The sequence below is a fragment of the Chrysemys picta genome, chromosome 7 (genome assembly GCF_011386835.1).
Source record: "Chrysemys picta bellii isolate R12L10 chromosome 7, ASM1138683v2, whole genome shotgun sequence".
Taxonomy (NCBI): domain Eukaryota; kingdom Metazoa; phylum Chordata; order Testudines; family Emydidae; genus Chrysemys; species Chrysemys picta.
In genome coordinates, this window is record NC_088797.1 from 30,287,302 (window position 1) to 30,311,932 (window position 24,631).

Consider the following 24,631-nt stretch of genomic DNA (forward strand, 5'->3'; position numbering starts at 1 on the left):
CTCACATGGCTTCCCCTCTCATGTCAGCTCCTCACACAGCCTCCCATCACATGCCAGTTCCTCACATGGCCCCTCCCCACATGCCAGTTCCTCACATGGCCTCCCCTCACATGTCTGCACCGGCACATACATCATGGCCTCCCCTTGCACGCCAGCTCCTCACACGGCCTCCCTTCGCAGGTCTCCCCTCACATGTCTGCACCGGCACATACATCATGGCCTCCCCTCGCAAGCCAGCTCCTCACACGGCCTCCCTTCGCAGGTCTCCCCTCACATGTCCACCCTGGCATATGCCTCATGGCCTCCCCTCGCACACCAGCTCCTCACATGGCTTCCCCTCTCATGTCAGCTCCTCACACGGCCTCCCCTCACATGTCTGCCCCGGCACATGCCTCATTGCCTCCCCTCGCATGCCAGCTTCTCACATGGCCTCCCCTTCACACGGCTCTCACAGCCCTCGCACAGCAGTCTTGCCCATGCCAGCCTCTTGCACAAGTGCTACAGCCTCCCTGCCTACAGATCCCCCATTATCCCTCAAGTCCCTGCGTCTGGGCAAGTGCAGCCTGATGCTGCCTGATGGGGTGCCACCTGGTGACTGTCCCTTGGGGGCTCAGCTGGGGGGACCCAGCCACAAGGAGCAGAAGGAAAGGTCGTGCCAACAGTGGGTGTTCTTACCTCCTGGATGGCACCGGCCAGCGCAGTCTGGGTCTCGATGTCCAGCCCCTGGATCCGTTCAATGACCTCTGCCTTCCGCTCACACTGTGGAGGGAGGGGGTATGGGGCAGCACAGGGGGTGAGGACAGGGTGCAGGGGGAGGAGGTGCAGGAGGGGAGGAGGTGCGGGGGAGGAGAGGAGAGACAGTACCGAGGGGCATGTGCAGAGGTAGGGGTGTGTGGGGAGAAGAGGCGGCATGGAGTGGGAGGGGTTTGAGGAGGGGGAGGAGGCACAGAGAGTGGAGGGTCACAAAGAAACAGCTGTCAGCCTCTCTCTTTCTCAGGGTGCCTCTGAGGGCTGCTATGGCCCTGAGGACCCACGTTTCCCCCTCACCCCGGGATGCCCTGGTGTGACCACTACTGGACTCCTGTCTCCAGATCGGGTGCCAACAATTCCAGAAGGATGTTAAGAAACTGGAGAAGGCTCAGAGAAGAGCTACGAGACCAATTAAGGGACTAAAAAACATGCCACAGTGAGAGACCCAAGAAGCTCAATCTATTCAGTTTAACAAAGAGAAGGTTGACGGATGACTTGATCACTGTCTAGAGGTACCTACATGGGGAACACATATTTAATAAAGGGCTCTTCCACCTAGCAGCCAAAGGTCTAACATGGTCCAGTGGCAGGAAATTGAAGCTGGACAAATTCAGACTGGAAATAAGGTGTAAATTTGTACCAGTGAGGGGAATTAACTATGGGGACAACTGGCCAAGGGCTATGGTGGATTCTCCATCACTGGCAATGTTTAAACCACAACCACGGGCTGATTTAGGGGCAGGCAACTGACTAGGGTGCCGGGCTTGGGGGGCTGTTTTTGTTGTTAGCGACAAAAGGGAAAATAGAAGGTTTGAAGTAAAATGTTTCAGGTGTTCCGTCTGTGGATTCATTGTCCTCGAACCTCCTAGAATGTTGTCAGCCATGCCCTAGCGGGCATATAAGGGCGGGGCGTTGCCAGTCAGTCAGTCTGAGATATAAGAAGAACTGAAGTGAAGTGAGGCCCAGCCGTGATATGGTGACAACGGCATGAACATGAAGGGAAGAAACTGTGGTGTCCAGGCAAGGATCCTTACGCTGATTCCCAGAGCTTTTGGCGTGCCTTGTGGCTCAGCCTGGTTGTGTCAGATGCAGCGTCATCTTCTTTACATTCAGTATCTCTCTTTGGAGTACCGCAAAGGATACATATCCTCTTTTCAGCACCAACTATCAGGTGGAAGATCCTCACGGACAATGTTACAAATCTGACCGTGACGCTGCTACGTGACATTCTCTGGGAGAGCCGCATCGACAGCGTAAGGCCGGTGAGGTACCAAGTGACAGGTTTACGACACCGTGATGGAGCTGGTGCAGTCGAGTAAAGCCGAGGCTGGAATCTGACATGAGGAGCAAAGCCTGGCAAACCAGCTCACTGACTTCCAATTGCTGGTCTCAACTGTAGTTTGGCATGATATCTGTTCCAAGCAAACATTGTGAGTCAGGCATTGCAAACTCAGTCGATGGACATTGCGAGCGCTACTACTTTGACAAGAATCTGTCTCGATTTTGTCGTGGCTGACAGAGACAACGGATTTGAAGATGCCATCACTGCTGCCAAAGAAATGGCGAAAAACTTAGATGTTGAGCCTGTCTTCAAGGAAACTCGTGTTCATTGGAAGAAGCAACAGTTTGGTTACGAGGTCAGAGATGAGAGGATGGGAAACTCGGAAGAAAAATTCAAGAGGGAGTTTTTTTGCTCACTCTGCTGGGTCCGTCGAAGAAAGATTTGGACAAATGAAGGCAAGAATAGTGACCTTTTGACCTAAAGGATGAGGGTTAACATTCTAAGGCTATCTACTGTAACACTATTTAATAGTGGTCCACCCAATGTTGGGGCAAAATTCAATTTCTTGATGTTAGTACATTTCAGTTATTCTTAAAATTAAAAAGTTACTGTAAACTTAGAGGAAATTATTTTTTTTTTATTTGCTTATATATGGCATGAATAAATACAGCTTTACAGATCCTAGGGTGCAAATTGATCGTCTTATATGACAGGGATAAATCATGCATTCAAATCGCGCATCAAAGTCATTAAATGAGCTACAAATGGAATAAAAAATAAGGTATTCAAAAGTTTAACAAATGGAGGGCAAAGTTACTCTTCGCCTGGGGCACCATTTGGTCAAGGGTCGGCCCCGACCACGACTGGATGTTATTCCGTAAGATCTGCTCAGTAAGTTCAACCAGGAATGGTTCCGGGCCGGCCTCTGGCCTGTGCTAGACAGGAGGCCAGACTGAATGATCACAGTCGGCTCTTCTGGCCTTGAAATCCGTGATACCCCTAACCCTGGGAGGAAATTTGCATTAACCCATAGTCCCCACTGAAGGCTGCTCCACGTCCCAGCCAGCCAGGGGCGCTACTGGGGGGCATAGGGAGACACCTGGTAGTGCTGGCTGCACAGACCCTCCCCCAACCCCTAGACCCCCCACGTACCTGCACAGCAGCCCCCAGCAGCAGCAGCAGCAGCTTCCGCATCTCGTTGATGCCCTGCTCTAAGACAGTGGGAGGGAAGGGTGAATACAGCCAGAGACAGCCCCCTTTCACCCCTCCAGGGGATCAGACCCTGGGCCCATCCAGCCCAGTATCCCACCTCTCCAGCTCCTCAGACAGAACCAGACCTATGGACCCATTGAGCCCGGTACTGCCCCCCCAAACAGTTACCTGTCAGGGGGTCTCTGGCGAGAAGCTGCACATTAGGGGGAGTCATTAGAATCAGCTGCTGCAAATCATCCTGCAAAGGTCAAAGGTTAGATGTCAAGAACATTTGATAAGTGGGAGGGGCTCCCCCTGCGTCTGCCCCATACCCCCCCGGAGGAGCTCCCTGGGTGTCACTGTGGAGTGAATGACTCCCCCAGCTATGCGTCAGGAGCTGCACAAACGCTGACCACTTCCCCTTCCTGCCTGCCTGCCCCTGTGGATTGCACATCACAGAGGTGAGAGAGGAACGGCTCCCTGTGCACTTAGCTGAGCAGCGGGCCCGCAAACACGAGACCATGAGTGTACACAGACACAAGTGTGCAAATGCGAGCACGTGAGAGTACACTGCCGGCAGAGACACAAGTGTGCAGTGTACACAGGCAGCAGGGGGCAAGGCAGACCCAAGTGTGCTCCTCAGGCCCCCAGCCACTCCACGCCCCGGGGGACAGAGGTTCACTCCCTGGGCGTGCTGCCCCCCATCCCAGCACCCCCACCTGGTAGAAAGCGCGAAGCTGCTGCAGCAGGGTGTGCAGGGTCTGGAGTCGCAGCCTCTCGTCGCCCTGCTGGCTCTGGGGTGGCCGGGCACGCCACGGGGTTGGGTCTCTGCTGGGGGGGAATAAAAGGAATGGGTGAGACACCCCCCACTGCCCACCAATTGGGCCTCGCAACACAGCCTAGACCCCCCATTTGGGCCCTTCAAACACAGTTGAGAGTCCCCACCAGTGCTCCCCTGCTGGGCCCCCCCAACATGGCCCAGAAGCCCCCCAGCTGGTCCTCCCAGCACAGCCTGGGCCACCCACTGCCTGCCCAGTGGTCCCACCAATACAGCCCCTCCTCATGGCCCCCCAGCTGAGCCCCCAAATACAGCCCCAGCCCCCCACTGCCTCCCAACTGGGTTCCTCAACCCAGCCCAGACCCCCCTACTGCCTCCCAGCTGGGCCCCCCAACACAGCCCAGATCCCCCACTGCCTGCACAGCTGGTTCCCCACCTCTGTTCCCCCTTCCTCACTGCCCGTCACTCACATCAGCCCCATGACTTGGGTGAGGAAGGCTCCATCTGCCAGGTGCAGGAAATACTCCCGGGCCCTCGCCTGTCTGTCTGGGGCACTGGGACTTTGGGGCTCGTCCTCCACCCACCCCATGGGCACCAGATTCTCCAGCGTCCGCACCTGGGGAGCAGAGACAGGTAGCACTGTTATTGCCCCTCCCTGACCTGGGCCTGGCAGGGCCTGACACCAGTGCCCCCACTCAGTCCAGGGGGTCCCTGCTCACCCTCTCCCCGGGCCTAAGGTCTCCACCCTTATGAGCCAGGGGTCCCATGGAGGCTCCTGCGCTGCCCCTCGCAGTGCACAGGATGTGCTTCCCTCCCCCACGCCTGTTTCCAAGCTGTCTGTGGGAGTCCGGGCCCAGACGAGGGTGTCGGGGCCAGGGTGTCAGGGAAGGTCCCAGCCCCGGGGGCCCCTTCTGGGGCTTGTGCCTCCCCCACACCAACCCTGGGGATGGGTCCTTCCTCCCTCTCCCAACAGATCACTCCCACCGCACCCCCACAGAGCACCCCTACGTCAGCCCAAATCCCCAACTCACTTCTAACCCACAGCTCACCCCCAGCTCCCATTCACTCCAACTTTTCCAGCCACCCTCACCTCACCTCATTTAACCCCCAACCCCAATCCCCTCCCTCCTCACACAAGCCCACTCTCCACCCCATTGCTAGAGGGGTAGGTATAGTGTCCCGATTGCGTGGGCATGGGAGGGCAGGATTCTGCACAGTTCTATCCCTGCCCCCCCCCCCCCCAAGGCCACAGCTCCCCACAAGGGCACGGCTCCCACCCCCACCCCCGAGGGGCACAGCTCCGCCCAGGGCATGTCTCCCATCCCTTCCCAGAGATGCACAGCTCCCCTCTCCCAACCACACTCACCCATGTGACAAGGGGACCCGAGACGAAATCCCCCAGGCTCTCCCAGACACGCCCGTCCCTGTCCATCCTCTGCTTGGGTCTCTGTGGTTGGTGCGGATCCCACAAAGGGGGACCCTGCACCCAGGTGTGTCCGCTCCCCCCCCCCGCCCCAGCCAGGCTCCCCCCACTGGTTTTCTGCTCTGCGCAAAGAGGAACTTCCGCAAACGGGAGCGGCTGGGGTGGGGGGGGCCTGCAGGGACGCCAGGAAACCAGCACCCACAGCAGACCTGCTGTGGGTGGGAGGAGGGAAACTCCCATCGGCGCCTACCAGACTCCTGAAAGCTGCCGGTAGGTCTCTCCCCACCCCCAGCTTGGGGAGAATTGGGGACCTTTCCCAATCGGCCCATCTACCTCAGTATCCCACGTCTCCCCTGCTCTAGATCGGATCCATAGGCCCATCTGGCCAGTATCTTGTCTGCCTCCTGCCTGAGATCAGACCCATCTAGATCAGTATCCTGCTCCACTCCCTCCAGATCAGACCTTTGGGCCCCCCTGCCTTGGATCAGCCCCTTGGGCCCATCTAGCCTGGCATCCTGCTTCCAACTGTGGCCAGCCCTGAAGGAAGGGCCCCAGCAATCAACAGCCATGGAGCAAACCTGGAGAGGAGGTGACGGGCACCCCTCTCCTGATCACGTCAGGGCGGGACTGGCTCCTTCCCTTAATCGGGGGTGTGTGCGGTGGACCCCCTCCCCACCACCACCAAGTCTCCCCAGTATAAACCTGTAGGCATCGTTCCTGGTCAGATCTTGACATCATCTAGCAGTGGGGAGATCCACTATGCCCCATAGGTGACAGCTGTACTGCCTTTCAGCACCCCACATCCTTGTGATGGGGGGAGCAACACAGCAGCCCCCCTGGGACATGGCTCTCAGCTCCCACCACTGAGACCCTTTCTCCCAAACCCCACTTAGCCCCCTAAGAGTCTCTCTGCTCTATCTCCCAGTACCCCCAATGCTGCTAGGTTGGGGGGCCTGCTCTGAACCCCCAATCCAAGGGGATGGGTCTCCAATTGATTCAAATCCTGCTCCTTATAGGGCTGCAGTGGCTAGCCCAATGGATGTGGGCCCACTCTTGGTTGGGGGGCGGTAGTGTGTGGAGCACCCGGCCTGACAAGGGCTCTTAACACAGACCCATAATACACCTCAGAAATCATTTTAGGCCAGAGGCAAATAATCTCCCCACGCTGGTGGCAACGCAGCCGCAGGGGAACATCCTGCGCCCCCTGCTGCTGTGAGGGGCAGGAAATCAGCCCCCCAGCACCGTGCATTGTCCTGGCTCAGATTTCATTTCTGGGAAGGAGCCAGGACAACCTATGAACCTAAGCAGCCAATGGCTGGGGAAAGGAGCCAGGGCTCCTGGCCTTGGGGGCGGGAGGTAGGGAGGCCTGAACATGGGGCAGGAGTGGGAATCTCAGGCCTCCCACTCTGGGAAAAGTAGGGGGCTGGGTCTCATGGGCTAGAGGGCTGGAGGGATTTGGGGTTCCTGGTCTGAGGGGGAAGGAGGCCCGTGTTCTCACTCTGGGGGAGGTGGGGAGCTGAGAGTAGGGTGACCAGACAGCAAGTGTGAAAAATCGGGACGGGGTGAGGGGGTAATAGGAGCCTATATAAGAAAAAGACCCCAAAATTGGGACTGTCCCTATAAAATCAGGACATCTGGTCACTCTAGCTGGGAGTAGTCAGGGCTCCTGGCCTGGGCAGACAGAGGGGAGTGGAGCCAGGGCATTGCAGGGGGAGAATTCTAGCACAGGGAGGGGCAGTTTCCAAGACCCACCTCCCTTCCCCCTCACACCAAACATGGTGGAGCACAAGCACCCCCTTGTGGCCATGCTGGGGCCCACACCAAAGATCCTGCTTGGGAGTGGTCAGTGGGGTCCTGCTTTGAGGTGGGCGGGGGAGGCGCTGAGTCCCAGTCGCCCCTCAAGTCCAGGGGGCCAAGCCTAGATCTTGTGACCCTTTGACCCAGGGCTAGGGGAGATCATGACACCAGGGGGACCCCGTGCCAGCCCCAGCTCAGCAAATCAGAGACCCTGGGGAGAGGCTCCACAGGGGAGGGGGCTCTAGTATGACTACTCACCCATGGCAGGGAAATCAGGGCAGCAAGAAACCTGCCCCCTTGATTCAACATTGCTCCCAGAGATCCCCCCCACCCTATCTCTAGGGCACAGACACCCCCCCACACACACACACACACCAGCAATCTCCCTCTGCTTGTGTGGCCCCTGCCCCTCCAGGCTGTTTATTCTGCCCCCAAGGCCTCAAGGAGATTATGAGATTGGAGGGGGGATGCAGGAGGCATGGGCAGGCCAGCACTCGGTGGGAGGAGGGCTGAGCAGGATAGAATTGGGGTCTGGGTCACTCCCTTGTTTCCACCCCTAGCATGCCTTGTCTATGCCTGTCCCCCCCTCCCCCCCAGCAGAGAGACAGAGGCAGGGCTGGTGAGAACCATTTATTCCACTTGATACACAGCATGATGGGGCAGTACACCATCATCAGGGCATGAGTGCCCTCTAGAGGCCAAGCCCATGACAGCAGGAGCAGCAGCAGCACTGCACCCCTCCCCCCCCCCCACCCTCCCCCAGGGGGAGGCCATCATATCATGCAGGGAAAGGATGGTGCGCTGCCCCACTCCTGGTGCTAGGGCGGGCGGGGGGGAAAGAGAGGAGGGAGCAGCAGCAGGAGGGACCCTGGTGTCCTGGTGCTCAGAGTTGAGAGAGGATGTGGTTGGCCAGGCTGCAGGTCAGCCCTGTTCCATCCTCCTCCACGTTGAGAGCCTTCACCACACCATCCTCCAGCACCATGGAGAACCTGAGAGAGATGGGGGGGTGTCAGTGCTAGGGCCCCCTCCTCACCGTGCCATCCTCCACCACAAAAAAACTGGGAGGGGTCAGGGTGAGAACACAATGGGGGCTCCCCCTCTCCTCCCCTCCCCTTCCCTCCAGGGATTCCCCTCTCCCCACCTCCCACCCTATCGTCCACCACCATGGAGAACCCAGGGGGGAGATTGGGAGTTCAGTGTGGGGACACAGCCAGGGCTCCCTCCCACATCTCCTAGCGCCCTCTACCCCCATCATGGAGAAGGGAGGGTTGGGGGTATCAGTGTGGGGATATAGCCAGGGGGGCTTTGCCTCTCCCAGGTTTTCCCATGGAGATGGAGAAGAGGACTTCTCCTCCTCCCCACATCCAGCCCCCCATCCCCAGGCAAAGGGGACACCCCAGAGGCCCATCGTTGCAACTGCAGGGGTGCATCCTCTCCCCTCTGAGCTCCTAACACTCATCCCCATGCCCATCCCTCGCCTGTACAGAGAACCCCAGCTCTCTCAAGGTGGGTATCCTCAGAGGCTGCTGGGGGGTAAGGAGCCCACTGCTTTACCTTTTGCAGCGGTTGGTCCCAAAGAGGTCACGCAGGGTCTCCTTGTCCAGCAGCAGTTCCGTAGCCTAGGGGAGAAAGGGAAAGCAAGGAGGGAGTCAGACAGCCCCCCCAGTCCTCTCCAGGCAGAGGACACAGCCCAGGAACTTCCCCCTGCAAACAGGCCTTCACTTCTGGAGCTGCTTGGTCCTCAGATGCTCTTTGACCCCAACCCAGCCACCGTTGTTGGTGTCAGGGAGGTGGCACTGGAGGGACAGAATCTTGGATGCCTCTAATAGGGGATGGGGGTTCCACTGCCCCTTCCCCCACAGTCCCAGAGCAGGAACACCCCCGGGGGGTGGATCTGACACAGCAGGTAGGGGAGGAGCAGAGGACACAGTGGCGTGGGAAAGAGGACTAGCCAAGGAGTGGGGGCCCTGAATCTTGGCTGTTGAGCTGGTTAGGAGGGGAAAGGCCAGGGATGGATACATAGACAGGTGGGTAGGGAGACTGGGACTGATCCTGCTCCAGGAGGAGGATACCCCCACCTGGCGCCTGAGGGCACGGGTTGGGTGGGTGGGGCATTACCTTTCCGAAAGCTCCAGTGGGGTCAGCCAGCATCCGCACCTGGGGGCAGGGAGGGGGAAAGGGTTAGGGAGCCAGTGAAGAGGCGCCTGTGAGGTGGGCGGGAGGGTAGGAGTGGCAAGAGCCACACCCACTCCTGAGGTTACACAACCTATAGATGCCCCCTTGCGTAATCAACAGCTCCTACTGAGAAGGGAAGTGCTCACTGCTGCCTGGAAGTCACTCACTGTCTGCAGGGGTGGGGGCAGGGCTCCTGCAGCATTGGGGTTAGGATGCTGGTGAGTGGGGGAGAGAAAAGACTCCTCCCCTTTCCCTGAGACTCAGCACCATACACCCCCTATAAGGACACTGCCCTGGGCCTCGACCCCTGCTCACTCCCCCTGCCCTGGGTCCCCTAGTCCCACCCTCTGTATTCCCCTTGCTATGGTCCCTGGGACTCTCCACATTCCCCGTGGCTGGTGCCCCCACCTGCCCTCTGTGCTCCTCCTGGTCTGGACTGTGTGCCCCCCTCACCCTGGGTGCTATAGCTCAACCCCCCCACACACACTCCCCCTGCCTTGCCCTCCCTTCACTCCCCTTGTCCTGGGCCCCGTAGGCCTTGCTCCCTTCTCTCCCCAGCTCATCTTGCCCCAGGCGCCTTGTGCCTTGCCCCCCACCCCACCCCCCGGCTCACCTTGCCTTGGGCCCCTTGGGCCTTGCCCCACTCGCTCATAACAAAGACATCGTTCACGGCCAGGCAGGCGATCAGCTCCACTCCCTTGGCCTTCAGTGCCCCAGCCTGCTCCACGTAGCCCGGCAAGTGGGTCTGAGGGGGGCAGGAAGAACATTAGTTCCTCAGCATGCGGGGTGGGGTGGCAGCATCAGACACCAGCCCAGGGATCCAGGCAGGGAGTTGGGCAGCCCCTGGCTTGCAAGGGCACACAACTCACAAATGTGTCCTTTTCTAGTCCACCCTGCGGCTCCCTTGGCCCCAGCTCTGGTGGATGAGTTCTGGGGAGCTGGGTGGGGTGGGGTGGGGGATACTCCGAGGAGGGGGGTGAGGGAACTCTGGGATGGGGGTTCCAGGGAGCAGGGTGTGTGAGGAGCCATTCTAGAATGAGGGGGTGCTCTAAGGTAGGGAGTTGCAAAGGGTTGGGGAGGGGATGCTCTGGAGTTGGTGTGTGTGTTCTAAAATGGGTAGGGTAGTGGGGGGAGGGGAAGGGGGCACTGTGGGGGGAGTCTCCATGCCTTACCTTGGAGCAGCCAGGGGTGAAGGCACCAGGCACCCCGAAGAGAATCCCCTTCTTGCCCTTGAAGAGTGCAGCCACATCCACCTTGGTGCCGGGATCCTCCTCGTACACCTCCACACTGGGCAGCTTGTCTCCAACCTGGGGGCACAGGGGGGGAGAGCTGAAGGGAGGCCAAGCCAAGTCTCCTTGCCCAAGACAAGCGTATGCCAGACCCCCCACAGGGCCTATGCCCCATCTCCCAGTGCAGGGGGAGGAGCTACCCCCACTCTGGAATTCCAACTGGGAGCCGGTTCCTCGTGCCCCAGCTACAACCCCCACCCCCGCCCTAGCGCCAACAGGGGGGCCTCAAGTAGCTGACTAACGGGGGAGGGGGGGTGTCTCCCTTCCCAGTCACCCAGCCAGCTTCCTGTCTTGGAATCCCGCTCCCCAGCACTGGGAGGAGGCAAAGACAAGCCTCCAGATGATGCGTAAAGCCTGAGGTGAGCCTCTTCATGGCTGGGGAGCGGGAGAGCCCTGTGTGCATCCCTCAATTGTGTCTGTGGGGGGTGTTGTCACTACAACCCATGGGGGGAGGCCTACTGGGAAGACACTCAGTGACTCAGCACCCCTGCCTTGGGAGTTTCCAAACTGATTACTCAATCTCATAAGTTGGACACCTCCCCCAGTTCCCTGCCCCCCATACCCCAAATCTTCTGGGTTGCCATGTACCTCCCTTCCCAATCAACCATCCTTCCTCCCCAGCCTGCTCCTCCTCCCCCCACAGCCCAGCTCCCAGAACCCCAACCAACCCCCATCTTCCCCCCATCCTACCCCTGCCTCCCACTAACCCAGCATCCCCAGCTCACACCCACACCTTCCCCCAGCCTTGACCCCATTTCCCCTCCCCCACAATCCAGCTCCCTCTGTCCCCACCTACCCCCCAACCCCTGCTTCCCATCTCACCCCATAACCTACAGCCTAACTCTAACTCCTCCCCCAACTCTCAACCCCAGCCCTGCTCACCCTTCCCCCAATGTCCCCTTCCCCAGCCTGCCTTAAACTCACCCCCCAATCAGCCATTTCTACTCTCAACCTCTCGCTGCCCTCCCCGAGATTTGAAGGGAGTTGGGAGCTCAGTGTCACCCCCTTGTTCCAACTCCCTCCCCCCAAGTTTGCTCCCTTCCTTGTGAGGCAAGAGTTGGGGGGGAGGGGTCCTGCAAGGGGGTAGTGACCCTCCAAGCTTCAGGGACTGGGGAAATGGTCTCAGGTTTCAAGGGTCCTGGTTGGGGGGAGGCATCGGCGGCTAAACTAGAGGGTGGGAGAGGGCTCTTCTCTAGCCCTAGGTCCCAGCTGGCGAGGGGAGCTGCCAGGGGGAGCCCTGCTGGGGGTAGGGTGACCAGATGTCCCGATTTTTGTGTCTTTTTCTTATATAGGCTCCTATTACCCCCACCCCCGTCCTGATTTTTCACACTTGCTGTCTGGTCACCCTAGCTGGGGGCCCTGATTTTGGAGGGGGCTTGTCCAGGAGGCTCCCCGTTCTCTGCCCCGGGGCCTAGCTGGGGGCTGATTTAAGGGGGCTCCCTGGGATCGGGCTCTCCCTGCCCCGGGTCTCGCTGGGGCTGAGTTGGGGGGGGGTCCCAGCTAGGGGCGGGGCAGGTTGGATGGTTGAGACCCCCGGGGTGTCCCGCTCTCCGCCCCGCCCGGTCTCACCTTGACGGGCGCCATGGCAGCTGCTCGGACACCGAAGCTCCTAGTTCCTCTGGGCTTGGAGCCGGGGAGGGGGGCCGCCCGCAACAGCCCCCGCCCCCGCCGGAGCACCAGCCCCGCCGCACCCCGCCACGCGGTCACCATGGAGACCGCCTGAATGACAGTTGCCATGGAAAAGGCCTGGGGGACCTACCAACCTTGGGGTGGACTGGAATGCCCATGCGCCGCAACCCACAGGTCGGTTTGCATCACATTTGCATATCATTTGTGGTTCATTTGCATGGCCGGTTTGCACATTGTTTACATACAGATTGATTTTGATTGGCAGGGCGACATTACAAGTGGTTTGCACGCTGACTTTGCATACAATTAACATATAATTTGTGAATAATCTGAGTGTTTTTCTCCTGCTTTTTACACATCTTAATTTCTTAATTTAAATATAATCTGCATGCGATTTGAACACTATTTGCATGTCTTAACCCCTTAGTTTCGCGTCTAATTCTTCTCTCCTCCCCATCGGGGACCGGCACCCTCTCTCCAGATCTCCCCGGAACCCTCAGGTTCGGGTCCGTGTTTCCCTTTCAGCCGCCGGACCCTTTTGAGCAGGGCACATTCCATCCGGAAGTAGTGTTCGGAGGGGTGCGATTGAAGTAGCCGAGTATTGGCGTCTCACCGCTTCCCACGTGTGCCGTGACACAGGGAGCGGCGCGAGGATGAAGCTGCTGACGCACAACATGCTGACCTCGCACGTGCGGGGGGTGCGGCCCGGGGGGGGTTTCCCCCTCCGTATCCAGGTAACAGGGATCCCCCCCGCAACCAAAGGGCCGCGTATCCCTGCCCCCTGGGCTGCCCCAGGGCTGGGTCGGTGGCCCCAGGGCTGATTTCTCCCCCTATGGGGGTGATGCCACCTGCCTCCTCGGGGGTCCCGCCCCGGCCGTGCCTAGCCGGACTGACCCTCCCCCTCCCCCTCCCCCTCCCCCTCCCCGCAGGCCACCGAGGTGAAAGTGAATAACGTGGATTTCAACCAGGAGTTCGTGGCGCGGATGATCCCCAAGGTGGAGTGGGGGGCCCTGGTGGAGGCTGCGGAGAGCGTGAGTATGGGGGGGAGTGGCTGGCCCCGTCCAGGGCATAGGTGGGTGGAGTTTGGCAGGGGGAGGGGCTCACCCTAGGTGCTGGGGACGCTAGACCCGGAGCCAGCCTCCTGCCCAGAGTGCTGTCATGGCAGGAGATGGGCAGCATGGATTGGCACAGCAGCCTGGGGGCGGGGATTGGAGAGGGAAGTGGCTTTGGGGAGCGTTTGGGTCAATCAGAGCAAAGTCTCTCTTCTGGGGTCAGCATTGTGACATTCATCTCCCTCTCCCTACAGCTGGGCCATCTGTCGGACCTGCCCCACGAGCTGCCCCCTGAGTACGAGAACAACGAGGACTTCCTGAGGAAGGTGCATCACGTGCTGCTGGAGGTGAGAAACGCCCCCTCCTCCACGTCCACAATCCACCACCGGCTCCCTGGCTGGTGCTGGGCACTATATCCCAGACACCACAAACCTGTGGCGGAGGTATGATGGGACCTGTTACAAACACAGGTCCTTTCCTGGCCTGGCTGAGACACCGGGGACTTATCAGCCCACAGAGACACTGGTGATCCCCCAGGGTGGGGGTACCTGTTGCTGCCCCTGCTCCAAATGTAGACATTGGGGGGGCCCCCTCAGGCAGTGAGAGTATGTTGATGGTGGGGGATTCTCCCCCTGCTCTAACTGCCTGTTGGAATCCACTCTTGGGGGGCTGAGAGTCCAGCAGATGCCCTGGCACCGGGCTCTCAGCATCCTTTTGCTTCTGTGGCTCATCCTGCTCCCTCCCTAGCTGCTAAGAATCATGATAGGGGGTTGTGGCTGCAGCAAAATAAAAAAACCGAGAAGGGAGGGCTGGTGCTCTGGGGAAGTTCCACCCCTCCCTGACAGTATTACTGGGCAGGGCTGGGGCACAGCTCATCCCTCTGTCTTTAGGCTGCAGCTGACCTGTGTTTCTTCTCTCCTGCATAGGTGGAGGTGATGGAGGGGATCCTGAAGTGCCCTGATTCTGGCCGGGAGTTCCCCATCACCAAGGGCATCCCCAACATGCTGCTGAGCGAGGAGGAGACGTGAAGGGCCAGGGTGGCCAAGATGGGAAGATTGGGGTGGGGGAGGGAGGGTTCTACAGGGAATAGAAGACATTCTGTGCTCATTTGGTTTGTGTATAAATAAAACTGTGAGGTGGAGTCTGGCATGGGGCATGTCCTCCATTACCTGTCCCCCTGCTCGTGCCCCTCCATCACAACCTGCAGCACTCTGCTATCCTAGCCCTGGGCTACCCGCAACCACACTTGTGCTGGTGCCCTTCTGTTCTAGTCCAGTCCCCATCCCCTGTTAGCCCTTGGTCTAGCCGAACATTGGTCTGCCACACCTTGCACTGTACTCACTTTCCTCGTGTACAGTTATTTAGATTGTAGTAGTACCTAGGAGACCTAGTCCTGAAGCAGGTCCCCCATTGGGCCAGGCACTGCTCAGACCCCCCAGGCAAGATCAAGGCTGCCACTGGGCCCAGTGCTGCACAAACACAGAACAAGACAATGCTCTTGTTCCTTCTTAACTGTTAGGAAGGAAGACTCGGGACACAGGCGGAGATCTCCATGGTTTATTCTGGCTCTGGAATATAGCTCTATGTATGTGTGTGTATAGCACCTATACACAAAATAGAGGTATTTATAATATATACACATACATAATTTAATACAAACCCCCTCCACGTCACCCCACTCATTATAGAAATGGGGGGACTGAGGGTGCACCCCTCTGAGGGGAGCAGAGATGAAGGGGTCACGTATTATCCTGCAACAAATATACAGTCTGATATATTGCTATGTACATGTTTCTCAGCATCTTCACCCCCACCCCAAGAGGAAGGGGGGGGCTTATTGCTATGGGGGGGCAGAAGGGCAAGGGGAAATTTGAGGGGGGTGGAGAGGATACTGGCCTCTGTTCCCATCCCGAGGGACCCCCCCCCACTATGCCCAAGCCATTGCAACCCCTCTTCCTATCTATAGAGCTACCCCATCACAGTGCTGTGCTCCCGCTCCCACAATTCCAGCCTCTCCCTCCCCTTCCCCAAGGACTTAACTACAGCAGGGGCTCCCCCAGTCAGACCCCCACCCCCTCCAGACTCTCCACCATCCTGGGGCTTTTTGGGGGGGGGGGGGGGGAGACCAGCACTTAGTGGAGGTTCCCAGACCCTGCTGCTAAATTCCCCTCACCCCACTTATGTCACCCCACTGGATTTTCCCTGGAAAACCCCACTGGAAGTCCTTGGCTCCAGTACCCTCCCCCATATTTCAAGGGGAAGTATGGGCTTACCACTCCCCAAATCTCAATTCCCTTCCCAGGACACAAGAATATACCCCCCTCCAATCTAAGAGACTCCCACACACTCCCCTCCTCTGAATTACAGGGGACCCCCACAATCCTCCTCATCTAAGGTATCCCCACTACAGGGATCTCCCAGCCCTGAGCCAAGGGACCCTCATGGGGTTCCCCTCCCCTGGCCAAGTGCATACATAGTTTGTTCATTTATTGCTTGAAGGGATATTGTAAACCCCTCACCCCCACTCAGGGGCAGGGAGGCCTCAGGGGGTCCCACTTTGGGATGGGGGATTATTCTCTCCCACACAAACTTTCTCCCCTATGCAGAGAGTTCAGAGACAAGTGAGGAGGGTGACACCTGCCATGGGTGGTGTCCCTAGGAGCCCCCCCCCCTTCAGAGAGAATCAGCTGCCCCTGCTACTGCCCTCCCGACCTAACTGACCCCTCCAGTGCCAAGCTACCTACAGCCCCAGCACACACTGGCTGCTGGGCAAGCACCCCTCAGCTGGGGTGTTCCCCTGCTCTGAGCCAGGGACAAGCAGGGACCCTCCCAGGCCAGGTCTGTGCATGTGGGATTAACACGCTCCCCCCCCACTCCAGCTTTGTGCTGTTCAGGTCCATTATGGCTTCCACAGGGGGCCCTGGTGCTTCTCCCCCTGCCACTAAATCCCTCCCCCCAGATAATAAGTTAGAATATGGCTTCCAGTGCATATGGGGGGCTGGGTCCCCATGTCAGTCTGTCCCCTCCCACCAGTGTCCCCCGGTCCATCTCCAGCATGCCCATTCCCCAGCCCTGTGGCCACGCTGCAGTTCCCCCCAGAGACATCAGTCCAATCCTCCCCTTCCACTATCTGCCTTACTGTCCCCATGCATTCCCCCCCGTCCCCCAGCCAGAGCGTCTGTGTCTGTCCCCCCAGCACCTGTTGCCCTAGTGTCCATGTGTCTGTCCTCACCCCCGCCCATCCCTACTCCTCCTGTTTGTGTCTCTCCAGCGTGTCTGTCCCCATTCCACCCTGCCCTTCTCCCGCATCTATGTGTCTGTCTCCCTGCCCCAGGTCTATGTCTGTCCCCAGGCCCCTCAGCCCGGTCCATGCCTCTGTCCCCCCGACATGGCGGGGAGGGGGAGGCGTGTCTCAGTCCATCATGGCTTCCAGCATCTCGAGAAAGAGCTTGTGCATGGGCACCTTCCCTCCCAGCTTGATGCCGTAGAAGTGGTGCAGGGCACGGGCAGCCGTCTGGCGCAGCAGGGGCAGCGTTAGCAGCAGCTTCCCCGCCCGGCGCGGCTCCTCCGGCCGTCGGCTGCCCTCGTACTCCAGCAGGGCCTCATGCAGCACATCCCGCAGCCGCTGCACCGCTGCCATGTCCTCAATGTGCACCGAGTCTGGGGGGAGACCAGGGGGGTTAGAGTGGGGGGCGTGGCCAGTGTTGCTGATGTGCACCCAGTCTGGGGGGGGAACACTATGCACCAAGTCTGGGGAGACCCATGGCGTGGACATGGCCAACGTTGCTGATGTGCACTTGGGTGTGGGTGTGGGGGGAGAATCATACAGGGTTGGGGGGGTGGGGGGGAGGGCTGCCATGTCACTGCTGTGCACCAAGTCGGAGGCGCCACCATGTCCTTGAATGAAGTCAAGGAGGGAGCTGTGGCAGGCAGAGCCTGGGGGGAGGGAGGCTGAGCCCAGCCCAGGGAGATGAAAGCCAGGTGCAGAGAACTGCCCCCATCCCAAGCCCCCATAGGGCAGGACCCACCTGAGTTGGCAAGTGCCAGGGCCTTGAGCAGCACGTATTCCTCGCGCTCCAGCCGCAGGGCGCGGTACTTGCGCACCAGCTGCAGGAGGGCGGCGCTCAGCTCCCAGAGCCCTGCCGCGCGCGCCCCTTCCTCGTCCAGCGCAAAGTCCTCCGCAAAGACCACCTCGTCCTCGCAGGGGAGCGAACGCCAGGCCACACCCAGCACCAGCACCTCCAGCCAGGCGCTCTGCAGCACACTCATCTGATCGGCCAGCGACAGCGCTGGGAACCCTGCAGAGGAAAGACAGGAGTTAGGGGGCAGCGCAGGCTGGAAACCCTGCAGGGGGGAATGGGGAGACAGGAGTTAGGGGGCTGGGACAAGAACAGGGATTAGGAAGCAGAGATGGAGGTTGGAGCTGGAAACCCTAGCAGGGCTAGGCACCCTTTTGCAGGAACCTGCAGGGGGTGAGGGAGACAGGATTAGGAGGGGAGCGCTGGGGGAGGGGCAGCACATGGGAATGGGGGCCACACTGCGCGGGAGATGGGGGTCATAAAGAATGCTGCAGAGGGGGTGGGGCCCTACCTGGGATGTTCTTGGCCCAGCCAATGATGACGACGATCTCGCGGTCAGCCAGGTCACACAGGGCGCTGGTGGCACGGAGGGGCCCATCGGGCAGCGCTGGGTCAGGCATTGCATACAGCTTCTCAGGCTCCGCCACCAGCAGGTGGGACACCATGGGGTTAATGGGGGCTGCAGAGAGGGGGCAATGTGAAAGGAGATTCCCCAGCACCCCATCCCCCTCTAACACCCTATCACACCTGGGATCCTCCCTTCTTCCCAGATCTGCCCGTACCCCACAATCCTGACCCATAGCCCCCTGCTACCTCAGCCTTGGGCTTCCCCCTCCGCCCTACTCTGCCTCTTAATCCTGACCCACAGCCTCACCCCACTCACCTGGTTTCTTGCTGGTCGCTGTGGCAATCTGGGGGGTGGCGAATGTGTTGGGGAATGGGGCCCCATCCACCTCAGGGCGGCGCTTGTATTTCTGGCGTCCCCCTCGCACACGGTCCAGCCGCACCCCTAGGGGGCAGAGCAGAAGATGTGGGGTCAAAATGCACCCCCAAAACCCTCCCTCTTCCCCACCCATCCTGCCCATTCCCCTATTCCCAGGGGACCAATTTGCTCTCATAACAGCAGGGGGAAACTGAAGGGCTGTTTTCCCCCCAGGGTTCTCCTGATGGTTCCCCCTGACATTACCCTGGCTACCTGACCTTCCCATATCCTGCCTCCCACACCTGCCCCCCAGCTCACCATCCACTGCCCCCCCAGCTCTTTCCCCCTCCCCAAGTTCCCTCCCAATTCCCCCTGCCAGCCCCCCCCAACCACTGTGCTCTCCCCCCCCAGCCCCCACCCTGTGTCCCTCCACCCCCCGTACCTTCCTTGAGCATGCCGACGCGCAGGCACTTGGTGAACCGACAGGCCTGGCAGGCTTTGCGGCGCCGCTTGGTGATCTCGCATTCGTTACTGGCCGGGCAGCTGTACTCGATACTGCCTGGGGGAAGAGCGGGGTGAGACGGGGCTGAGACCAGGTTCAGGGGGAGACAGGGTCTGAGACCGAAGATGTGGGGGAACACGGAGGAAGGAGATGAGCTGAAGTGGTGGTGGGGAAAATCCTGGGGGAGAGAGGAGATGGGGCTGAGTGGGTTGGGGAAGTAGGGGCATGCAGTGAGGTGGGGCCAAACCATTGAGAGATGGAGGAGGAACTGGGGGGACGGGTGATGTAGTCCCAAGGGAATGGGAGGCCAGGGCCACACACCCACCCACAAAGCAGAAGCAACCCTCCCCCTTAATGCTGCAAGCTCCTGGGTTACATCTCCCACAACGTAGCTAGGAGAGGGAAGACTGCAGTGCATCCTGTGAAATGTAGCCCAGCCCAGGGAGGAGAACCACCCCATGACACACCTGCACTACAGCTCCTAGCAGGCACTGGGGCGGCTCAGCAAGGGAGACTACAGTGCATCATGGGAGATGTAGTCCTGTTGGGAAACCCGGCCTACAGGAGAATGGGGAGTGCAAGCCATCTGAATTACAGCTTCCAAGACGCACTGCAGCAGCTGAGGCCGGTGGAGTCTATTGGGCTCCACTCAAGAGATTTCATCTCAATTTTCCCAAGGGAAAAATAAAACAATTTCAGCTAAATCAAATTCCCCCACCGCCCCTGGAAAATCACCAACTGGCCATGAGCAGGGAGCCCTGGGGCAGCCGCCCCATCCCCTCTCCTTGGAGCTGTCACCCACCCTTGAGCCAATCCCCCAGCATTTGGAAAGCTGACACAGGGTCAGGGGTGTGTGACCAGCCCCCTTTGGGAAACCGGGACCCAATTCCAAGTGTACTGAAGGGCAGGGAGCCACTACCCACCCATGCAGCAGCAATCAGCGGAGGAGGGGCCTGGGGTTGGGATAGCAGGGACTGTGGATCAGGATTGAGGGCCCCCCCAGGCTGGAGGTATGCAGGGGGTTACCTTGTATAGTGCGCTTGAAGAAGGCTTTGCAGGCCTCACAGGAGGCCACGCCATAGTGATACCCTGAGGCTACGTCCCCGCACACCAGGCACAGGCGCTTGGGCAGGGAGCTCAGCACATACTTGCCCCGGGGCAAGACTTCATCAGGGTTGTTGTCATGGCGCCGGCGGGTCAGTGCCCCTGGCTCGGGGTCATGGGGAGGACCACTGGCATCAGAGGAGCCGCTGGGGCTGCGCTGTGCCAGGCTGTCTGGGGAGGCCGGCTCCGTCTTGATGAAGAACTCAGCACGGTGATCCCGAGACGACATGGCTGGGGTGGCCTGCAGGGAGCGATATATGTGGGAGACGGGAGGTGTGGGAGGGGGGCAGTGAGACACTTCCCCCCCCATCTGGACTGCTCAATCCCTGCCCTTTTACACTCTGCCAGGACTCTGTGGGAGCTCCCTAGGGTCGAGTGCCCTGCACTGCCATCCCAGGCACCCAGGTCCCTTTCCACATCCCGGTCGCTCCCCTGGGGGCCCTAGGAAGGGGAGATTCAGTCCCATACTGCTGGCTCTGATGTCAGAGCTGTGACCCTCAGAGCTGAGAACCCCTGCCCGGGATCCCCCCCAAATCTAGGGGCCTCTTCCCAGATGTTCAGCACACTCCCTTCCCCTCCCAGTGCCAGCTCCAGTATCTCAGGGTCGGGCATGTGACATGCTCAAGGTCACAGAGAGAGAGACTCTGATCACAGGCTGGGGGCGGGTACGGGGAGCTGTGTGTGTGTTTGCTTGGGGGAAGCTGTGTGTGGGCACGCAAGGGGGGGTGTCTCTGGGATGGCAAAAGGTGGTACCAACAATCCAGAAGCAGAAATAGCCTCAGCTCTGTGCTCTCCCCCCAGCTCCGGTACAGGAATTAACCCCCTCCCCAGGGCTCAAGTCAACCCAGGCTGCAGGAGGCAGATAAGGGTCATGGCAGAGGGATTAGTCTGGAGGCCACAGCTCAGACAGCTCCCCCTCCCCAACACATCCACCCCCACTCACTAGGGCTCAGACACCCCACACACACTGTCCAGGGCTCACCCCCCCGGGCACCTCCCACCCTCCCTGCTTGACTCAGCGCCAGGCTCTGGAGGAGTTTCTGGGCAGGGGGCCTCTGAGGAGCAGGGATCTGCTGGAATTGGGGGGACGGGAGGCATGGCTGAACTGTCTGTGCTTCCCACCTACGGACCCAGGCAGGGCACTCTTCCGATGGAGCCAGTGGAGTCAGGGAGGGGTCGTAGCCCTGCAGGCCTGTACCCTCCTCCACAAACGCACATAGGCAAGCCCAGCACCCACATCCCTCCTCCCTCACACTGGGACTAACCTGGCAGCAGTCCCAGCCCATGAGGAGGGGGAGAAATTGGGATCAGAAATGGAACCCAAGTGTCTGGGATGGCATAGACTGGGCCAGGAATGAATGCTAGAGGCCACCTTTAGTCCAGCTGTGGCGGGGGAGGAAGGGGCCGTGTCCATGTGTATTAGCCCCATGTCAGTGAGCTCCCCACTGTGTCCATGCATGGCATCCCAGTCCCCTAGAGCATTTCAGGCGTGTCAGCCGTGTCTGTTACTCTGTCTGTCCCCATGTTCCCCCCCCCCGACCTTTGTCCCCTTTGTGCCGTCTTGTCTCTTTCCTAATGTCCCGCGGCGGGGAGTTACGCAAGAGCAGGCAGAGGGGAAATGAGACCTGGACCCTCCATCGTGCCCCACTGTGCTTACAGAAGACTGTCCTCTTCCCCCTTTCCTGCACTCTTCCCCCTCTGCAGTCCCCCAACCTCCACCCTTGCTCTGCACCCCACTATCCATACACTCTCCTTCTCCCTGCACCCCCCCATACCTGCCCAACCCCCTGGACTAACCTGGGACTAATCTGGAGCCCTAAGGCACTCCCAGCCCCTGGGGACTGGGATGAGGACTGGGACCCAGACATCTGGGACAGACACTGGGGGGAAGATGGGGACCAAGTACCCCCATTTCACCCCACCCTCCCAACCCATTCACCCTCCTTCCCCCTGCACTCCAATCCTTACCCTGCCTCTACATCCCTCCCCCCCACATGCATACCCCTCCCCCAGTAACTTCCCTCCCATCTGTAGAACAGAGATAGAAAAGTTGGTCAAACTTTCTTCCCCCCGCCCCTCAGGGGGTGCAATGGACCATAGGAACATATGCCAGAAGGCACGCTGGTGTGTATGGGAGGAGTGACATCACGTTCTGCTCCCAGTCAAAGCGAGTCCCAATAAATGACATTACCCATCATCTGGGTGGGTGGTTCCTGGCCCCATCATGTGCTGGAGGTGTGGAGGGGGAGAGGGATTCTGGATTTCTGGTGTGGGGGAGAATTCCCCAGCCTCCCCATTCTAATCCCAGCCTAGCTCACCCCTGTTGTTTCTGTACACACACTCCCCCCTTCAGGGTCAGGCCTTGGGCCAATTCAGGACTGTGACCTTTGACCCTGGAGGATTCTGGCTTGACTGGTCATGGAGCCCTGAGCTTGTGGGGCAGGGGCAGTTTGACACCTGCCATTCCCCTCCCCCATCCAGTTACTCCACACATACCGGCTGGACAGGGCGCCCACCAGGCCCCAGACAGCAGGGGGGCATGAGATGCCATGTCCTGGCAGGACATTGTGTGACTTACACATGGTCACTTACACAGACACCTGCTCTTGCACCAGGATACAACTGCTCACCTCCCTGCAAGTCTCCAGGTCTGTCCAGGTGTCTGTGTTTCCCCAGGGATCCACCCCGTGAGTCTCCATGTGCGCCTGGGTGGTCAGCCCTGTCCCAGCTGGCCATGTGTGCGCGTGTCTGTCAGTCAGTCAGGTTCCATGTCTGTCCGTGTGCTCCTGGGAGTCTGTCCGTGTCCGACTGGGCAGCCCCCTGTCTACCTGTCTGGTCCCAGGAGCGTCCACGTCCCCAAGTCTGTCCATGTGTCCCCGGTGCCCCTGCAAGTCTGTCCGTCCGCCTGTTCCCACTGTGTCCCCTCGAGTCCCGCCCCGTGACTGTCTGTCCCTGCAGCGTCCGTCTGTCTCCGTGTCCGCCCGTCCGTGCGCGCCCAAGCCCCCCCTGCGGAGCGGGAGTCACATGGGCCGGCTGGGGGCCCCCCTGCCCCGATCCCGCACTGACCTTGGGGCCCGGCGTGGCGTGTCCGGGCCGGGCGGGGCTCAGTGGCCCGGGACGCGGGGGGCCGGCCGGGCCATGGGCGCGGGCTCAGCCCGGCTCGCTGCGCTGCGCTCCGAGTGTAGGACACAAAAGGACATCGCGGCGCACTTCCTCCTGGGCTCCCAGCTGACAAATGGAAGGGGCGGGGCCGCTACTATGAATATGCAGCAGTGGGGCGGGGCCTGGCTGCACGCGCTCGCCCCTTGACTTCCAACCTCGCTGCGCCCCCCGAGCTAGCGCCGCGCCCGGCGGGCTGGGGACTGGGGGCCGGGCTGTGAGGAGTCAGAGGGGCGGGGCACGGACCTGCTGGGGACATTCGGGGAATTAAGGGGGGGCTTATTGGGGCAGGGAGTTGGTCTGGGGGATCATGGGGGCGGGGCTGGTCTGGGGGATCATGGGGGTCATTGGGGGCTGGTCTGGGGGATCATGGGGGCAGGGGGGGCTAGTCTGGGGGATCATGGGGGTTATTGGGGGCTGGTCTGGGGGATCATTGGCGCAGGGGGCTGGTCTGGGGGATCATGGGGGTCAATGGGAGTAAAGGGCTGGTCTGAGGGATCATTAGGGTCATTGGGGATAGTGGGCTAGTCTGGGGGATCATAGAGGTCAATGGGGGTAAGGGAGTGGTCTAGGGGATCATTGGGGGCTGGGCTGTGGGATCATGAGGGTCATTGGGGAAGGGGGCTGGTCTGGGGGATCATGGGGGTAGGGAGCTGGTCAGGGGGATATTGGGGCAGGGGGTTGGTCTGGAGGGTTATTGGGGGTCATTGGGGTAGGCGACTGATCTGGGGTTTCATAGAGTGGTCACGATCTGATGGGAGCAATACAGGGCTGTTAATTTGGTGCTGGGGGAGGGGGTCCTGGGGAATCCTGTGGGGACAATTCAGCCTGCTGTGGGTGGAAAAGATTGAGGCTTCTCAGTGGGCAGCATGTGGGGGGCTATAGGATCATGGGGACAATTTTAGGTGGCAATAAGTTCATGGGGTGGCAGGAGGAAAGGGGGAAATAAATAAGGGGCAGCTTAGACCACACTGGAGCTGTGTCTCTCACTTAATGGGTAGGAGGTGAGACTCCTGGGAGCAAGTAAATGGGACAGTGTCTAACCATACTTCCCCAGATTGGGGTGACCCTAAGGAGACTCTACGCCCAGGCCAAACCACTCAGGTGAATGTACTAGAGGAAGGGGGAGGGGTCCTGCTGGGGGGCACATCCTGGGAGTTGGGGAGACTCCCTCTGCCCTACACACCTGATGATCTCAAAGCCCACACATTTATTCCTGAATCCTCAGGAACCAGCCCTGACCACTCCCTGAGAGTCAGGTCAAGGCATGATCCCCAGTGGCCAGAAGGGAAACCTGAGGCACAGAGTAGGGGAAGAGATATGCCCCCAAGGTCACACAGCAAGTCAGAGGCAGAGCTGGGGAACATCCTGACCGCCTAGCCCTCCTTCTCTAACCCACCACAGTTCGCGTTCCTGGTACCTGCCCAGCTGAACTTGCCTCCTCCTGGCCTTGGGAGCTGAAGGTCGTTGAAGGTCACTTTGAGCCCCTGAGGAAGACC

The 24,631-nt window shown here is 59.8% G+C and overlaps 4 protein-coding genes across 10 annotated transcripts in view; 1 reads left to right on the forward strand and 3 right to left on the reverse strand.

Annotated features, from left to right (window-relative positions):
• Positions 1-7,693, reverse strand: part of CCDC88B (coiled-coil domain containing 88B) — a 26,101-nt gene extending 18,408 nt beyond the window's left edge. For 2 of the 4 annotated variants that reach the window (XR_010589408.1, XM_042849739.2), the window contains exons 1-6: positions 5,368-5,664; positions 4,472-4,617; positions 3,943-4,051; positions 3,413-3,482; positions 3,185-3,243; positions 676-759 (exon numbers count right to left, since the gene is read on the reverse strand). Coding sequence is in view for 3 of the 4 variants with exons in the window: in XM_042849739.2 (XP_042705673.2) it covers positions 676-759; positions 3,185-3,243; positions 3,413-3,482; positions 3,943-4,051; positions 4,472-4,617; positions 5,368-5,664 (765 nt within the window). In the remaining variant the exon portion in view is untranslated. Of the gene's footprint in view, positions 1-675; positions 760-3,184; positions 3,244-3,412; positions 3,483-3,942; positions 4,055-4,471; positions 4,618-5,367 lie in introns of all 4 variants that reach the window. The other 2 variants (XM_042849737.2, XM_065552961.1) reach the window with 2 other exon arrangements.
• On the forward strand, positions 5,578-14,512 carry TRMT112 (tRNA methyltransferase activator subunit 11-2). The gene is made up of 5 exons (XM_005305511.4): positions 5,578-5,694; positions 12,796-13,048; positions 13,244-13,345; positions 13,621-13,713; positions 14,293-14,512. The coding sequence occupies exons 2-5, from the start codon at positions 12,968-12,970 to the stop codon at positions 14,392-14,394; spliced, it is 378 nt and encodes a 125-aa protein (XP_005305568.1). The 5' UTR covers positions 5,578-5,694; positions 12,796-12,967; the 3' UTR covers positions 14,395-14,512.
• On the reverse strand, positions 7,839-12,496 carry PRDX5 (peroxiredoxin 5). The gene is made up of 6 exons (XM_005305510.4): positions 12,255-12,496; positions 10,569-10,703; positions 10,010-10,141; positions 9,340-9,378; positions 8,776-8,840; positions 7,839-8,210 (listed from the first exon to the last, which is right to left on the reverse strand). Exons 1-6 carry the CDS (start codon positions 12,420-12,422, stop codon positions 8,105-8,107), a joined length of 645 nt encoding a protein of 214 aa, XP_005305567.1. The 5' UTR covers positions 12,423-12,496; the 3' UTR covers positions 7,839-8,104.
• Positions 14,513-14,909: 397 nt separating the features above from the next.
• ESRRA (estrogen related receptor alpha) lies at positions 14,910-23,200 on the reverse strand. Of its 4 annotated transcripts, none has more exons than XM_008179647.4 (7): positions 23,040-23,200; positions 19,896-20,214; positions 18,810-18,926; positions 18,329-18,454; positions 17,957-18,124; positions 17,395-17,664; positions 14,910-17,026 (listed from the first exon to the last, which is right to left on the reverse strand). In XM_008179647.4, the coding sequence occupies exons 2-7, from the start codon at positions 20,200-20,202 to the stop codon at positions 16,779-16,781; spliced, it is 1,236 nt and encodes a 411-aa protein (XP_008177869.1). In that variant the 5' UTR covers positions 20,203-20,214; positions 23,040-23,200; the 3' UTR covers positions 14,910-16,778. The 4 variants fall into 4 exon arrangements, with proteins under 4 accessions (XP_008177869.1, XP_005305569.1, XP_065409036.1 ...); XM_005305512.5 differs by lacking the exon at positions 23,040-23,200 and adding an exon at positions 22,604-22,973; XM_065552964.1 differs by lacking the exon at positions 19,896-20,214 and having other exon boundaries at positions 23,040-23,176.
• Positions 23,201-24,631: the final 1,431 nt, after the last annotated feature.